The following is an 18,341-nucleotide window of genomic DNA, read 5'->3' as shown; positions in this document are numbered from 1 at the left end:
CCCAAAAAAAAAAAAAAAAAAAAGGGAAACGTATAGGGATTGATTTGCGGTGTTATTGTACATGGGTGTTTTCTACTTTGGAAAAGGTTTGGCCCAGATGTTTTGAGTACGTAGGATCAGTACCTCTCTACCGCTTAAATTTGAGATTTGTGACAGGCCTGAGTTTTGGGTTGAGATTGGGAATTCCTAGCTTGAACGGTCATTGGATTTGCGACAATAATAGTGCCATATATTCAGTATATCTTATTTATAGTTTGGTGAAGCTTTTTCAAGCTAGACATGGCAATCTTGTGACTTGTCCTTTTTATTACTTGTCGAATCTTGTGAATTTTTTTTGGTAAAAGAATCTTGTGAAGTTTTGCCAGTGAGTAATTGGTTTTGCATTTGGCTGTGGGAGGAAGGTGCCTGCTAACTTGCTAATGGTTCTGTCTCAAGTGATCTAAAAGGAAAATCCATCCTATCCGGAGAGGAAGGATTAGGGCTTTCTACTTCCATAGAAAGAGCTATAATCTGCAATGTGCAAGATTTTATTCTGATGAACAGAAATTCCCTATGGCATGCTATTTACATCATACAATATTGTATAGCATTCGATGGCCGCCATCAGAAGATGAACAGCTATCAAACAAAATAATCATACATATCATACACAATGCATCACTGTTGATGGCCATCGATCCTTTAATAGCAGTCATGGAGTGCAAATTGCACACCCAAAGGATCCAACCAGCACTTAACCCGAAGTAACATAAGCGCTGAGGGACTTAGTTCATGACTCCATTATATAATTAGATCGAGTCAAACACACCAAGCCGTTGAACTCATCCCGGTCCCTGCACAACTTTGAATTGGTCCTGACGGATTCAGAACCCCTTTTTTACACGTGTTCTGTTTTTTAATCAGTCCGGCCCCTTGGGCTATTTTTCTAATTTCAGTTCGGACTCTAATTACAGAACATTCGTTGCACTTCATTCTTTTAAAAAATAAAAGAGTGTAACCTTTTGTTTGTCTCTTTATCCTTCCCGCATTTGCATCTCATGGGGGACGACAATTACTCATGGAAACTTGGCTCAATTCTTTAGCTGGAGGCAGCAAGTTTGCACCATATAGATAGCAGGGATAATACTGCCAAAATAGCAGAATAAGAGAATTTTCACACTTCCATGTACATTATTTGTTCAGATTCCATATTAAACAGCAGTTCAAATAAATCTAGATCCAAGGAACTAAGGTGTTCCTGATCCATTTCGAATAAAAAAAGAAAGAAAGAAAGAGAGAGAGAAAGAAGTGAGAATAATTGTATTCATGAGTCATGTGAAAAAAGTTTCATTCATCAACCATCAATTTTTCGTAAAAAGGACAACCAACAACAAATGAGAACTGCTCGCAGAAATATTCCAACAAATCATAACCAGAATCTGAAAAGAAGGTAAAGTAGACATCTGCATATTTGGAAGATAATAACTCTTTCACATATCGAGCAGAATGACGGAACTGATGGGTTGCGTTCTGTTCTACTGTGGTTGTCGAGCAGTTTCAAGAGGTTTTTGGCATTTTTGTTGCTTCATGTCTTTCGTTACTCCTATATACAGTTTAACCCTGTACAGTGTTAATGGATCTCCGAGGACCTGACAACCCAAACAATCCAGAAGCAAAAGGTGAGCAACAATCCATGAGGGATCAATATACCCATTTCCACGATCATAATCCAGTCAAATGATTGAGAGTATACTGAGCTACCAAATTGACATGGTGTCAACGAGAAGAAACTTGACGGGGCATGATACGAGGAACAAGAACAGCCTCATTATTTGCAGCTCTCGAAGTCGCAATTTCTTCTAGGCGCTTCCATGTGGCTTCACGTTTTGATTTGATCTCCTTTTCTTTCGCTTCATCTTCCTCAAACTTCTTTAAACACTCTGCAAATAGCTCAGGATCATGATCAGAGAATATCTTACGAACATTCAACGTGAGGCTCTGAACTGCTTGATTCCAGTGGGACTTCGCATTTCTCTCTAATGCAGGGTAGATGATTGGTAAGATCACATTACGGTTTTGTTTGATTAAGCTTTCAATATGATCATTGTTCCACAAAAATAATGATCTCTCTGCAACCTGCAGGAGGACCAGAAAAGGTTTCCAGCATAATTTTAGTAACAAGTTATTTCGAACGAAACAATTAATTAACATTATCAAGGTCTTCAAAAGCTTATTCAAATGCATGTTGGATGACAATTTTAATTTTAAACAGAAAGAGTGATATCTGAATATCCATGCCTTTCTAATTTCAAATAGCCATGTAAATATGTTTGGTCACCTTTAACACCAAAAGCATTTAATTTTCTTACAAAAAGCTTTCAAGCAAACTTGAAGATAATATATTTTTTTCAATTTTATATCTCAAAGATGCAAAACATGAATCATCAGTTTCCAATTGGCCATCAGACATAGAAACCGCAATTCCCTATGTCTGGTCATACTTGACAATATTCATAACCTTCGTTAACTTTGTTACTGTCTCACATCGTCATATTGGTAATAGAAATGATATTAGGGTCTATTTGGATATTCCTGTAGGAATATGCTGCAAGAACTGGGCCTGTTGGCATACCCAGCTTGTATCTTCTAAGAACCCACTGAAGCCCAAACATGAAGCCCAACTTGTAGGCCCATGGACCTGTAGGAAGCAAAAAAACACCCATGAAGGTTTTTTTAAATTACCACAGGATTTGGGATGGGCAGTGTTGGGTTGATATGGGCCATGCTCAAATGGACTCCCCAGTCCAAGAATTCAGCAGGAAATTCCATCCAAATCCTACTGGATTAGCCAAATAGACTCTTAGTAGGAATTTTCTGGGTTTCCTTCAATGAAAATAACAATTCCTTACCTCCTAAAAAGAAAAATCTAAAAGTATCTAGTGCCAGAAGTTATATTGGTGCCTTTGCTCACCAAAATCCTCAAGAATGAAAAAAACAAACTTAATAAACACTATGGGTGTGGTCAAAATAAAATGTAAGGATGCTCTTGAGATTGACGATTCATTTGGATTATTATCTTTCTGACAGGTCACTTGACTTTGTGAGATTCATCAAATTTGTAGGTTAATAAGGTGAATTTTTCCATAGACCATTCACAATTTCTCTCTCGGCCTCCCTCATCATATTCTGAGAAAATCAGCAATGAGGTTCTTTCTCCCAAGTATGCAATATAAATTTCAAAAATATGGAGATATATGTATACATTCACATTTTGAGATGTATTGCCAAAGTATCCTCTTTTTTCATTTTTCTTTTTTTTTTTTGGCTGGAGTTGCGATCCATGCAAGTCCACATAAACAGAGAGCAAACAGTCTGAAACCTAAAGCAGATTTCAAAAGAAACAGCTTGACTAGTAATGAGGTCTAAATGGATCATATATTGTTCACTGCATCTAATATTTGTGAGCTATCATATATGGAATGCAAAGTTGGATGGAGCTCTACACCTGAGAGTGTCCATCAGACGATGGATTCATATGAAGAAGAATAATAAATTGGTGAACTGTAAATCTACCTTATAGTGAGATTTGCACACCAAAAGAGGTTCATCGTAGAATCTCATTGCCATTGATCGTGTAGACCAATTCTACACACCTAAAAAGTCAAGTGTTGTCTTTTTTTTTTTGAAAAAAAAAAAAAGACAAAGTTTTCAGGTGAAACCCAGGAACCTGGATCCAGTGAAAAAATGTTAAACCTTAGTTAAAATGTTTTCCATGAATTAGTGTGATTTCTCGAGCCCAAATAGATAATAGAAAATTCTTTTGGTACATAGAAGAGTTAAAGAAAGAAAGACACAGCAACTTTCACTATTCATTACCCAAAAGTGATTACACCGTCTTCTTCTTTTGTAGCTGGAGAAATAATAAAACTTCTTAAATAGTAAATACAACTCCTTATTTAGTAAGGGCACCTGTAAACTTCCACTCTCGTAAACAAGAAAACAAAGCAAAATTGCACTATCAAACCATTCCTAACAAAATATTAGTTTTTCAAGACATGGCAAGATCAATCTCTATAAAGCCCAAAACCAAAAGCATCAAAATGAATTCAAAACATAATCCTAATGACTTAAATTTTTTTTTTAACCCAACCTAGATCTAAAGTAGGATACCCACCAAAAACCCTGAAAGGCACTACAGAAATTGCAAAAATATATAAAATCCAGGTCATGCTCCTACAAGACATGAACTTTAAAATTAAAAAAAAAAAAAAGGAAAAGCCTTGATAAAACAGTCTAGATCAAATTTAAATATAATTTACATCACCAATCAAAATCATCACAATGATTTAAGTATATACATAAATAGTCTTCCTTGCCATAAGCAATTAAAGAACATGTCTCAGTCAATGAAAAATTCCCAGTGTTGAAGAAACTGCAACTACTTAAGCCATGGTAGTCTGCAACTCTAGTTGCTAAGCTGCCTATGAAGGGAGCATGACCCATAGCGGACATGGATGGCTAAAAGAGGTTAAACGACAGCTCACAGTGGACAAGGGCGAAAAGAAACGCAAGTCCAACACTAGTTAAAATAAACAGCTTAGCAAAACTGCAAGAGCCTATGATCAGGAAGGATGTTGGAATTTAAACATTCATATTTGTGAACAGTTTATGTGCGTAAAGATAACTTCAGAAAGCATATTGTGGCAGCTTGGGAGGTAACAACCAGGAAACAGAATACCCATTAGAATATGGGAAAATTAGGGAGAACAAATGGCTTGAAGGGCACCTTGCCAGCTTTTCCAAAAGCTTAGCTTTAAAAAAAGAAGGTTGCTCAGGACAATTTTTCCCAGAGGGGATAAAAGGATACATTCAAATGGTGCCATGCCTGACTGTATGTGCATTAATATTGCATAAATAGGATGACTACATCTGCTCTAATAACGTATAGATGAGATGAAATACTGAATAGTGGAAAAAACCCACTGCTAAAGCTGATTGAATACTTAAGTGGTTCTGGTACATAGACCAATAGGGACTACCAAGGGGCTATGGGATTGGGTAAAATCATCTAGGCGACATAATAGAAGAAAGCAAAGCGAAGAGAGGGGATTGAGAGATAATAAGCAGCTTCTTCTTTTATGGTGGATTGGGTAGCTAAAAGCAAGAATGACCTTGTACTTGTAGAGATTTAGTGAATACAGCTGAAATGGACAGAGAAAGAAACAAGTGGAATAGGATAAGAAGATAGATGTGTTTTACAAGCTTGATCTGTTTAGGATTCATAAGGGACAGAGAAATGAATTATTGTAATCAACCAAACTACTCAAATAAATTCACAAAGAAGTAAAGAAGCTTTCTTAACCATATCAATAAGATGTAAGAAAGTAAGTTCCAATTCATTATATCTTAATCATGAACAGTACTTCTAATTAACTGTTTAATTGAAGATGTATCCTACATTATTTTATCTGTCAACTGACAAACTGGAATGCTAGAATGTATTGATCAACCACGATAGATGCTGCTACGAACTTTGAACTGTGACCTTTTGTGGTCAAAATATATTTAAATACAATAAATGACAGCCAATAAGATGGGTGTTGTAACTCTAGCAACCCAAATAAATCATATCTAACAACCTATATTTAGGTAGTCTTTGGTCATTCCATACTTTTTCCTAACCTGAGACAAATCTAAGCCACTCTGCATATCCAGTGCTCAACAAATCATTACAGGACATACTCATATTATCAGAATATGACCATATCTGTTACCAATCCATCATTCCTGGAGTAATCTCTGCTACCTCACACAAAATTTGTGTCAAGTTTGTGCATGTATGCATGCATATGTTTATACATCTACTACATGCATAAATACATGCATATATGTATGTATATGTAGTTGTAAGCATGTACATATATGCATATTATCTACACATACAAAATATATAATCATTGTATATCTACATAGTCATTGTATATCATTGCCATGACTAATAACATCTATCCTTACAGAAATTGACTTAAGAATCAAGTATGATTTATAAAGTTTGAAAATGCTATAAGAAAGACTCTAAATCTAAAGTCAAAAGTTTAAGTTAGTGCTTAGTTCCTGCCCAAGCATTGATAGAGTGGGGTGAAACTTTAGAAGGCCAATGGCGATTAACGAGACCTACCTTCTTCATTGTGCAATTTGAATCATGCAACTCAAAAGCAACTCTCTACAATTTGAAGGAAAGGGTCAAGTATGATTTTTAAAGTTTGAAAATGCTATAAAAGTGACTTTAAATCTAAATTCAAAAGTTTGACTTGGTGCTTAGTTCCTGACCAAGGCATTGATAGAGTGGGGTTTGCCATGAAATTTTAGAAGGCCAATGGCGATTAAGGAGACCTACCTTCTTCATTTTGCAATTTGAATCATGCAACTCAAAAGCAACTCTCTACTATTTGAAGGAAAGATCTACAGGGAGCTCAAAATAATCTCCAAGACCCAAATTTTAACCCAAGGAGTGAAAAGCATACTCACCAAAAGAAGTAACAAAAAGTAGCAACTGCAATCAGAGATGAGACAAGTTGATCTAATTGGCATTTTGCACTCAAAATCCATGGTTTAAACTTTAAATCATCGGGGATAGTATATATTAAGCCCACAAACATTGTGATTCCTAACCATATTATTTGAAAATGTTCCAACTTCCCAAAGAAACAGTCCTGTTTGTTTATTCATCTTATAATCCAACTACGACAATCTACGCGAGCGAAATATGCCTGAAAAGGTTTAATTCATCCCAAAACTGAACCTGATTTAGATATCACAGATGCATCTTAAGCCATACACAACTATAGTTATTCAGGTAGTGCTATTCCGATGGCACTAAATGCTGCACATAAGTAAAAATTCAGCATACAGACAGAGCCAAATTAAAGTAGTTCATAGATCTCAAACCTTCTGAACAATAAAGAACTATATCTTTTTCAAACAAAAAGAATTCATGTCTCCCAAGAACAAAAGAAGGATGCACCAAAAAGAAAGAAATTCAGAAGCAGAAAATGTGTATTTGGGCTAAACAAGTAGATAACTCAGTTCAAATACTCCCAATTAAAATTGAAACTGTGTTATGCATGTTACCTGAAAGTGAGAACTACTCAAGCAGCAGGCGATCTGGCAGAAGAGTGGAACCATACATCGCTGAAATTCTGCAGGCTGAGTTGCCTCTAGAACCTCCTCCAACTCCCCCAAGAACATTACTTCTTTTGAACTATTTGTGATGGGCCAGTATTTCAACAGACCCCTTATAACAGTATCCGCAAGCTTGCAGTCCTTCTCAACAAACTGAGTGATGCAGTATGATAACTGTTGATGGTACATAGCTATGCACTTTGGCTTGTGAAGTGGGATTAATGCTCGAACAAGGAACAATTTATGCTCTTCTTTCAGTGGCAAAGCAAATCCATTGATAATACTTCCCAAGATCTCCAAGAGCTCTGCAATCCCATTGAACTTTTCTGTTTCAAAGATAAACCGATAGAAAATATTGTTAATACTTTTCCTGATGAACGGGCGGTGCACCATAAATTTTCCATAAATGCGGTGAAGTATTGTCTTCAAGTACTCCCTCTCTCTAGGGTCTTCAGAGTCAAAGAGATCAAGTAGCCTAAGAATAAAGGAATGATCTACGTATCTTTTAGCCAACTTGGCATCGGTCTCAGGAGATGCAACAAACCTTAAAAAGAACTCATAAACAATTTGCAAGTGTGGCCATGCTGGCTCCATTACTGGCTCTTCCTCTTCCAAATCAAAGGCTTCCAAAACCTTATTCTCTCTGGGAGGCGAAGTGAGGCTCCTGAACAAGTTTATTGATACCATTCTGATGATATCTTGCATGAGGTTCTCAGGAAATTTCCCATTAGCCGAAGTGACATAGTCAACAAGCTCCAACAATGTCTGCCGCTTTATATCCTTCTCTTTCAGATTCTTTGTTGGGTCAGTGAAGTTAAACACAACACAACACAAATTCAACTTTTTGATAAATAAATTCTGCTTTTCAGAGTTTGGGACATCCCTAAAGCTTGGTAATGCTTCATAAGACAGGGAGACTGAACTGCCATTCAGCTTCGAGTTAAATGCTGGAGGGTGTTTGCTACCATGATTTAACCCCTGATTCAAGCCAGGAAGGACCTGACTGTTCAGACCCGACAAATCACTGCTTCTTGAACTGGTAGAAGAATTTGACAATGAATTAGCTGATCCACCACTCTGACCCCGATTATCTGCAGATTTTGATGGCTTCCGAGGGAGACGCCCTAATATTTGCTTAATCATAGCTAGAATAAGGCAACCAAACTAAGAAAAAGGACAACTTTGACACCTTAAATTCTCCTACAGGAAAAAAAAAATGCTTTTATAATGCCAAATGTTCTCCAATTCAAGAGCAAAGGATCCTCATCAGTTCCGAACAGCCTTAACCTTCAGATTTCTCAAGCAATTGGCTGTCCATCCTCAAGCCAATTTCCACAATAAGTGAATCGATACTGGTTCTTGCCTACATACACAGTTTTTCAGAAAAATCCACATCCAAAACGACAAAGTTCAGACACAGGAAAGCATTATAAGGCACAGATCAAGCAGAAAAAGACCATTCACTCCATTCCAGAGGGTCCTTTCTTCCTCCGAGATAGAAGGGTTCAGAGAACGATCAAGGACGCTCCTTTTTACCTCTTTTCTTCTTTCCTCTTCTCTACAATCCAACAAACTCGATCCCACCCACCACCCAGAAATCGAAATCGGTCCAAATTAAAGCCCAGCAGAATCTAAAGCCGCAATCTTCCGCCCCCAGATCGACGGGTTTGAGCCGAATCGAGGCACCAGAACAATCTAGAAGGATCAAGATAGCATCTTTTCGGGAAAAAATTGAAATAAAATACCCGTTAGGACGAGGTCAAAGACGAAGAAAAGGCAAAGAACGATCAAAAAAAGAGCTTTTTTTCCCCCATCGACGGAGGAATCCGATGCGGAAACTAGAAAGAAAAGGGGTTTTTTTCGATACTTACAAAGCAGGTTCTGGCTCTCTCTCCCTCGATCGGTTACTGGTCCTCCTTGCTTCGAGATTGGGAGAAGAAGACCCCTCTCTCCTTGGCTTGAGCAGTTGGAAGGGTACAGTGCCCGGAAACCAAAGGAAGCCTTCGGCTCCCCTCACTCGGTTTTTATGCACTTAATTAATACCCATAAAATAAAATAATAGTAATAATAATAATGGTCATTTTTTATAGTATTATCATATTCTTCAACAAAAAATAATAATAATAATCTTCATATTTATATTTATTTAGTTATTATACTATCAAATATACGGTCATCCATATCAGTTGGAATGTTCCTTCCTTCTTTTTTAATTATTTAGATGCTATAATGTTATCCAATGATCATATATGTTGTTTAAATATTATTTTTATAAAAAAAATATGATTGAGATCTAAATGTCAGTTGGTAAAAAAAAATTATAAATTTTTATAATAGAAATCAGATAGACTGTTTTGTAATAAGTCAGTAGTTGAGATGATAGTTGGTTCGATTTTTTTTTTTATTTATAAATTTTTTTATCTAAATAAAATAGGTAAGAAAAAAGAATTATATTTTTTTTTGATAAACAATTGAAACTATATTTTCAATTGCATCCCTTTATATATCTTAATATGTTATTTTTTTGTCGCATGTTATTTTTTTCATTATATTTTTTTTATTCTATTTTTTATCAAATTCTAATAATAAAAATATTGGTTATATATAAAAAAATAAAAAAAATTATGGACGCATTGAACTATTGATATCTCCCCTCCTCTACCATTATTGCCTTGTTTCAAGGGTTGTAAGAGTAGAACAAATAAATTTAAAAATTTGAGATAACAATTTACAGAACATCAAAATGATAAATGAAGAATTATAGATACTAATCTTATTAAATATGTTAATGACTGATTATTGTGAAGATTTATTATTTATTTGTTATGAGCTAACTTGGTACCTTCTATGAATCACGTGCACGTAATGAAAAACATTCTCAACTCTTATGCAAATATTAAAAAATATAATAACTTTATGAAAAAGTAAATAATTTTGTGTTTATTTTTATTTTTAATTCATATCTTATTTGTTATGGTGGTAGATCCAATGGAATAAACAAATTATGTTGCCAATCGTATATATTGCATGTTTTAGAATCATAATCCTTTTAAATATTTAAGCAATACTAAAAATCACAACCTAAATAATATAATATTTATATCTCTCTCATCTGTAATTGTATATGATAGTAACAAATAACCAGACATTATAATAAGGAAATCTTACATAAGGTCTTATCACTTTTTACCTAACAAGTTGCCTTTGACTTCTATTCCATTTTTTATTTGTCATCTTCCCCTTGTGGCACTACCTCACATACCATGCTTCATAACATGGGAAACTTTTTTTATAGGCTCATATATTTCAACAAAATATCTCTCAATAACTTCATGTCTATTCCTAAGTTTTGCTTTCACTAAATTAATTTGTATTTGATAAACTTTATCCAAAGCAAATATAAAATATTACTAGCTACCTAAGCGTATTCTCCATCTGATAAAAAAAACAAAAGTACAAAAAGCGAAAATTCGTATATCATAATTTCCAAAAAATCGATATAACAAAATTCAAAATCTAAACACAATAATCCCAAATCCAAAATTCAAATTCAATTCATGATCAAAATACTCCTCCTAAAAAACAATAAAACTCAAAATTTTAAAATTCAGAGGGTAGATCCACCAAAATTGAAGAGCCACCATAACCATGAGCACCGCAACAACGCTATTAATATCAATGCCAACAATAGGTAAAAAAATCCACAATTCCACTGGAAGAGGAGCACTACCAACACCATAGCATCGTTTTGTGAGCCACATAGTCAATTTTAAGTAGGACAGAAAATGGACAAGTAACGTCTATATTGGGCAAACTATCATCATCATAAATCCATCACCCGCATTTATCACTATCTCATTTTAAAATATACATAAATTTGTAAATGACACATAAAATAATAGCAACAAATGTATAGAGGTTGAGCAGATATCAAAAAGGTTTAAAAAATATTATACAAAAGGAAAATCAAGGCCAAATCAAATAATTTAAAACAAATTTTGTTTCAAACTTTAAGATTTTGAACTACTTAAGTGTTATTCTTTTTTTCTTTAATAATATCTATTGCGGCCAAAAACTCATGACTCGACATGTGAGGTATTGTTCTTTCTATCCCATAGGCTTCACGGTTTTGTTCTTCAAAAATCGCCTCACATGGAAAAGATTGTTCTTTTCTATATAAACTAAAGTCTCTCTTGACTTATTACCAATATGGGATTAATGATGTTCTTCTTTTTACACCACAATATAGTCCCCCAGTCAAAGAGATGAAAGGTGCCCTCCTCCTTATTTTTATCACAACATGGTATATGGACGAGAGGAGCTCCACAATTATAGGGGTGGTCCCCTATCTAGCATGCCATTATTATGATCAAGAGCTCATAGCTCGGCATGTAAGATATTATCTGCTTTGATCCATAGACCTCACAGTTTTGCCTTTCAAAATATGCCTCACGTGGAAAAGATGGTCTCTTCCTATATAAGACAAAAATTTTCTTAACTCACAATCAATATGGGACCAATAATACCATCTCTTCTACACTAGAACAATGTACACTAAGATAAATTGTTTTCTTAAACCTCTTAAATCCTAGCTAATAAAGAATCACTGAAATAGTTGTTAGAATTTCAGCTAATAAAGAATCATTACTTGTGTTTTAATCATGTCAACTAAGATAAATTGCTTTCTTTTTTTTAATCATCACATCCTGATTTTGTTAAAATGTAAGGGGAATGTTAAAATTTAGCTAATAAAGAATCTCAGGCCAACGATATGCTTAGTAATATTCATAACTTTGCTAGTAAAGCTGAAGAGGAAAGTTTAAAGGAATTGTTTCAGAAAATAAGTGACCAATTCTCAATCTCTTCCTTTAGATGGTTTAATAAAATTAACTACTTTCGTGTTAGATTACCTTTTTTTTTTTGGTACAATGCAAATCCATTTTGGTTGCCGCTGTTGAGTGGTTTTTGTTGCATGACATGTCTCTGTTCGCATTTGTTTCTGTTTCCATCTATAATATTGTTTGGTTAAGATTTGATCATCTTATTAGACTAGATGTTCAGCTTTCAATATGGAGTCACGGATCCTTACTCAAAATATCGAGTTATGGTTCTCCTTACATGTATCTGTTTCACTATTTCAATGAATGTCAAGGATCAGCTTGCCATAATTTGCTAAATAAAAGAAAAAGTGTCCATAAGAGTATAATTCTCCTTTTATACAAATAAGAATACCTCACCATTTTAACAAGATTGGGATCGTCAAACTAATTTTCTGTATCTATCAGTAGAACTAATAATCCTGCACACAAAATATTTTTGAGCGTCTCAAACCTTTCACGTGGTAAATATCGGCTATTTGTTAAAAATTTGGTTGGTTGTCAGAGGTATCAACCATCCCTTGCTTTAAGTTATGTAATCTTCAATATTGGCAGGTAAGCTAGGAACAATTGTATAAACTGAGTTTTTGACAAGATTAAGCTTGTTTTTGACAAGATTAAACTAATCTCATGAGGTTTCATCTGACATGGAAAGAGTCAAACAATGCTGTGTCTTTCGACTTAAATACAAAGTCAACTCACAACTGCACCAATAATAATCACTACTTGTATTCAAGTCAAGAAGTCCTTACAATAATTGATAAGGGAAGCAGGCATAACAAGCCTCCCCATTAAAGCCAACTAGACCAACTAAGCATGGGCTGGACAGCCAATAGTCTCATCCTTGTGGATAATAACTCCATTGATAAAGAAACTCTATGGAGTAGTATGTCTTCATCAACTTTTTACTTTTGAGGAATCTATAAAGAAACCTACTAACCAAGTCCTCTGAAACAAGCCATGAAGAAAGAATTCTTCACTGCTAATTAATCTCAGCACTCACATTAAGGGAGTGAAAGGATTCAGTCACCAAACACACTGGTGCCTTCCCTAAAACCCCATCCCCTTGCCCCGATCCCAGTAACTTCAACTTTAAAAAGTGCCTCCATGCTTTGGCCATCAGCTTGCCACTCTGCACATCATGGGACAAAATCATTTCCCTTCTGCTGACACAAAAGACTGTCACGTCCAGAGAGATAAGAACCGTAGCCCTGTCTTTCTCACAATAATTTTACAAGACTAACCAACAACATCTAAAACTTTGACCATCCAAGATCCATGTCATTATAGTTTGATATTACAATCATCATTTTAGCCAGCATATTTCATTTGAAAATGATGTAGCCCAGCTGTAATTCTCTATTATTTTTAATCTTCAAGGATGGGTTTCAAAGAAAGGAGGAAATGAATGGTTCATGGCCATTGAAAAGTGTCTTGAAACAAATAACTTAAATAATTTACTTTTATGGATCAGATTATGTTTTCCCCTTCTCAAAAAAAATATGCTAGACAGTTAATTGTAGAACAACACTTGGCTCATGGATTAGGTCTATTATTCATTCAATCACAATGACTTGAAAGTAGGAGAATCATCCTTACTGATGGAAAACTGCTAGCAATAACTAATTTACAGAAGGAAGGTAGCCCATAGGGCATGCTTTTTTCGCATCGGCAATATGCGAGAAATTACATCTTGCACTATATGCACCATGCCAATTACCATATCTCCCTCTAGGCTCCATTCATCATGCACACATCTCAGTGTTTAGCACACCGGAAGACATGGAGATCGCCATGATGAATGACCATGCTGGGCCAGTGTAAGATATAATCTCACACTATGATTAGCATGCAGCCTATCATGGTGTCATACAGATGAAAAAACATGCCACACTAATTATCTCACTAAAACTGTCCCACAAGATAATCTCCAAAAATCTTCTTTAATGGTTATTTAATATCAGAACTTATTCCGATTCATGAAAAGCATGACGACAAAATATTTTCAGGTATCAATTCTATAAGATAATTTTTTTCCTTTTTTTTTTTTGCAGGTGCTTCTAGTTTAGCAATTAACGCAGTTAGAGAGAACAAAATTAAGCACAGCAAGTTACCTAGAGAAGTTGTATGTGCGACCATACTACATATTATGCAACGCATAACTACCCCAGAAAATATCAACCATGCTTGACATAGATGCGGCTTACAAACAATTTGCTTCTAGAATATAAATCAGTAAGCATATTTGCACCCAAAAGCTGCAATTTCATAAAATAAGATGGATAAATGGGTGGCATCTTTGAAAACAAAGATCAACAATCTAATGCCGCTTAGTTGAAATGATCCAGGGCAAGGTTCGCTGTACCGGTACCGGACGGCGTACCGGTGACGGACCGATACGGTATGGTACCAGTACCGTACCGTACCGACACACGGTACGCCCATAATTTTTGATTTTTTTTTATTTTTAAAGTTAATAATTGATAAATACAACCTCAATATGGCATTATATTGCATATTATTGACATATTTGGGTTCAATTTGGAGTTAGATTGCGGTACAAAAACTCTTGATCCAAAATTTCAAACATATATTTATTTACATTATATTTTAACTATGTCATCTTAAAACTAAAGAAAAAATATATAAAATATATATTAAAATGTATCAAAATATTTAAGTACAAAGCGCAATAACTGATATACGAACCTTAAGTTGTACTCTGCATTTAATTTCTTGTCGAGTGTCTGTGACGCTCGTAGATATCTGGATCATCAACATAGTCTGAAGGGACATCAGTCCAACCCTCTAACCCAGCTTCACCGTACTCTCGAATATTCATCATCCCATAAGGCATCCTCTCTGGATTGTAAGACATCTCAGACCTCTCGCTAAAATTCTGATTCTGAGAAGTATCCTCGAGATGATGGTACGGTTGTGGAGGAGCCCATCCAAATATGCTAGTAGCAAAATCTGATCCTGGAGCTGCTCCAGGCTGCATAGGGTAGTAACCACTAGAAGATGATGCCTCGGATGCACCATATGCATATGGATCATAAGGTGGCTGTAGATAATAGAATCCATAATGCGAGGATGATCCAGATATATCCATGGACCCTACTCCACGTGCAAGATCGTCCGTAGCTGCATCATGTGCTGGACGACCTCTAGGAGCCCGTCATCTATATGAAATCGGCTCCCCACGATCTCTACCGACTCGTCCACCATGATCCCTATCCTGTATGACATGCGTAAACTGAGACTCACCGGTGAATCGAATATCACCCTGTGGCTGTGTCTCATAAATGGTGGTCTCATGTCCTCCAGTTCCTCTCTGATCATCAGATCCATGGCTACTACTACCAGTATCATCATCACTCTCTCTGGTGTCCGTATCTGAACCAGATAGCTCCTGTACTCTCGAGAGTGGTGCACGTGCAACTGTCTTTTCCTTTCCCCCCTTGTGCCCCTCTGTGACTGAGTTTCCTGTGATTGGGAGGATGGATGCCTTCTTGCTGGCTGCCGGGAGGAACGTCTATACATCTCTCGCTCGAATCTCTGGGAAGATGTATCGGATAGTGAGTCATGTGATGAATGAGTCCCTTGTGTCCTCTCAGACTGTGGCTGATCAGCTGGAACCCTATGTGGAATATTTTTTTCTGTCCATTGCCCTGGATCCACCCTGATCTCCCTTGCCACCACACTGGCTGGTCGTGGAGGGGATCCTGGCTCATCAAGCTCTGGCTCCTGCTGCTGACCTGCAAGCCATCCGATGATCGAATCGTCATCCTCATCGGCATAATCATCCAGCGTCGGATCAGTGTACTTCAACTGAACTTTCTCCTGAATACATTTTAGCCTCAATCTTAGATTGTAGTGAACATATACAAGATCGTCGAGGTATTTTTGTGTCAGACGATTTCTCTGTTTGCTGTGGATAAGGGCGAAAGTGGACCAATTACACTCACAGCCACTAGCAGAGACCGTCTGAGAAAGAATACAAACAGCTATATGTCTCAAATTTTCTGCTGACGTTCCAAAATGAATCCATCATTCAGTTACAAAAGCAAAATTATATATCAAATTTGATGATATTATTAAGCAAAATTACATATCAATCTACATTGCTCATTATTGATATATAATTTACCTGGATTCATCTGCTTTTTACTTATGACAGCTGATAGGACTCCAAAACTGTCTGATCCCTCTCTAAACTGTTTTGTCTGAAATAAAATATATTTATTATTTATAAATATATCAGATCGAATTCAGTTGAATAATTACATCTGTCTTAAACTAGCATATCTCTTGCAGACACAACGACCCGATTTATGAATCGGGCACCATCTTATATATGACATTGCGAAGAGCAGCAAGAAGCTCGCTATCCATATGTATCCCCGAAATAGTATACTGAAATCTCGGATTCAAGTAATAAGCTGCAGATAAATTTCAAGACTGATTAAGCACAATTTTATTTTCATGCTTCGAAAAAATATTTTAAAACATTCTTGAATCCAAACTTACCAGCTAGATGCAAATCTCTGCTCATCTGATAGTCCCAACAGCGCTCAATAATTTTAATAAATTCTTGAGCATGCTTGGGATCATTCTCACTGATCTGTTTCTTTGCCCTCTCCATCATGTAATATAGGAAGCCCATCTAGGGGTATCTCTCGCTGTCCACGGCACGAAACACCTCATATAAAGGCTTGATAGCCTTCACTATCTTTTCAGCCCGCTGTCAAAATGACTGACTCATCATCAAGTTCTCCACATGACTTCCATCAGTGCCGGCCCTCGCATATCTGCTCTCCTGCCACTCGGCACTGACAAACATCTGACGCAGGGCTGTTTTCTTCTGAAAAAGACTATCAAGTGCTATGTAGTTGGTAGCAAACCGAGTGATACTCGGTCGTAAGATCTCTCCCCCAGTATACGTCCGCATCAATGAAACAACCCATGTATGGTTGTAGATGAATCTAGTAATGGTCTGGGCAATCTCCACTACCTGCTGCACCCTGCGAATCTTTCCGATATCCATCAATATAAGATCAATGCAATGTGCAGCACATGGGGTCCAGTATATCTGCGGTCGCTGCTCCATCAGCAACTCTCCGGCAGCCTTATATTGTGGTCCGTTATCTATGATGACCTGCACGACATGCTGCTCACCCACTGAATCAATCATCTCCTCCATCAGATCAAGGATATATGTGGCATCGTGCATCTTATCTGAAGCATCGATTGATTTATAAAAAAATATTTTTCCATCACAGTATATCAAAAAATTAATGATGCTCTGCCTAGTAAGACCTGTCTAACCATCACACATCACTGTCAAACCATATGTAGGCCATTTATTTTTGTAAGAAGCAATCCATCTCTGCAGATCCTCCTTATTGCTGTCAAGAAGTTGACCATAGATGTCCTTAGATCCTGGAGGATCTACACCCTGGCCAACAGCCTCTATGGCTGAAATAGCAGATCGGTAGTAAGGATTGGCTGCTGCATTTGCTGGAATATGGCTGAAATGAAACCATGATCCAATAGCTCGCCACATATCCTTCTTCTTATCTTTTTTCAGCATACTGTCAATTCTCTGCTGCTTTGAATCCTTGCTGGGCAAAGCATGTGGATCCAAATCCTGAATGCTGGCTCCTTCTGGAATATCTCTGGAAGACCTCTTCCTACTACCAAAAGCTCCAAACAAAGAAGACATGCTGCGTCTACTCCTTCTACCACCAGGCTCTCTGACTGAGGTAGTCCTCCTGAACTCGAATTCTCCCCTACCAGTCGCTGATCCAGATCCTGATTCATAGCATGATGGTCCGAATCGATCTTTGTATCGAGCCATTTCCTCCTGCTGGTACTGATCCGCCAAGCTCGCATGAATGGCAGCCTTAATCTGTGCCTCATCATCTGAAGCAGAAGCCTCCTCTGACTCTCTAGAGTGATAAGAAGGTGGCTCTGCAGCTCGACGGTCTACTTCGATCTTTTTCTGCTTTGCCCTTTCCTTCGCTGCTTTCGAATCAACAAAGTGCTTTTTCATCAATTATCGGACCTCTTGCGGATATTTTCGACACATCGACATATCAGGATAACCACCAGCTAGATGCTGCTTCAACCTAGTCACTCCTTCCTTGAACTCTGTGTTGCACCATTTGCATCTCCAATGATGTCGAGCCGAGAGCATCTCGCCATGATCCCAACCAATGTCACGCTCTTGATTTTTTTTCTTACTCATTTCTGCAGATATAACAAAATACTAATTATTTTGAATTACCTGTAATATAACAC

The 18,341-nt window shown here is 36.7% G+C and overlaps 1 protein-coding gene and 1 pseudogene across 1 annotated transcript; both read right to left on the bottom strand.

The window, feature by feature from the left end:
- Positions 1 to 1,278: 1,278 nt before the first annotated feature.
- LOC105053004 (serine/threonine protein phosphatase 2A 57 kDa regulatory subunit B' theta isoform) lies at positions 1,279 to 9,172 on the bottom strand. Its single transcript, XM_010934002.4, has 3 exons — positions 9,033 to 9,172; positions 7,111 to 8,877; positions 1,279 to 2,115 (listed from the first exon to the last, which is right to left on the bottom strand). Exons 2-3 carry the CDS (start codon positions 8,302 to 8,304, stop codon positions 1,756 to 1,758), a joined length of 1,554 nt encoding a protein of 517 aa, XP_010932304.1. The 5' UTR covers positions 8,305 to 8,877; positions 9,033 to 9,172; the 3' UTR covers positions 1,279 to 1,755.
- A 7,613-nt stretch (positions 9,173 to 16,785) lies between these two features.
- LOC140852098 (uncharacterized) lies at positions 16,786 to 18,116 on the bottom strand (annotated as a pseudogene).
- Positions 18,117 to 18,341: the final 225 nt, after the last annotated feature.

The sequence above is a fragment of the Elaeis guineensis genome, chromosome 10 (assembly GCF_000442705.2).
Source record: "Elaeis guineensis isolate ETL-2024a chromosome 10, EG11, whole genome shotgun sequence".
Taxonomy (NCBI): domain Eukaryota; kingdom Viridiplantae; phylum Streptophyta; class Magnoliopsida; order Arecales; family Arecaceae; genus Elaeis; species Elaeis guineensis.
The sequence above is the reverse complement of the archived record's forward strand: the minus strand, read 5'-3'. Positions and strand labels throughout refer to the sequence as shown.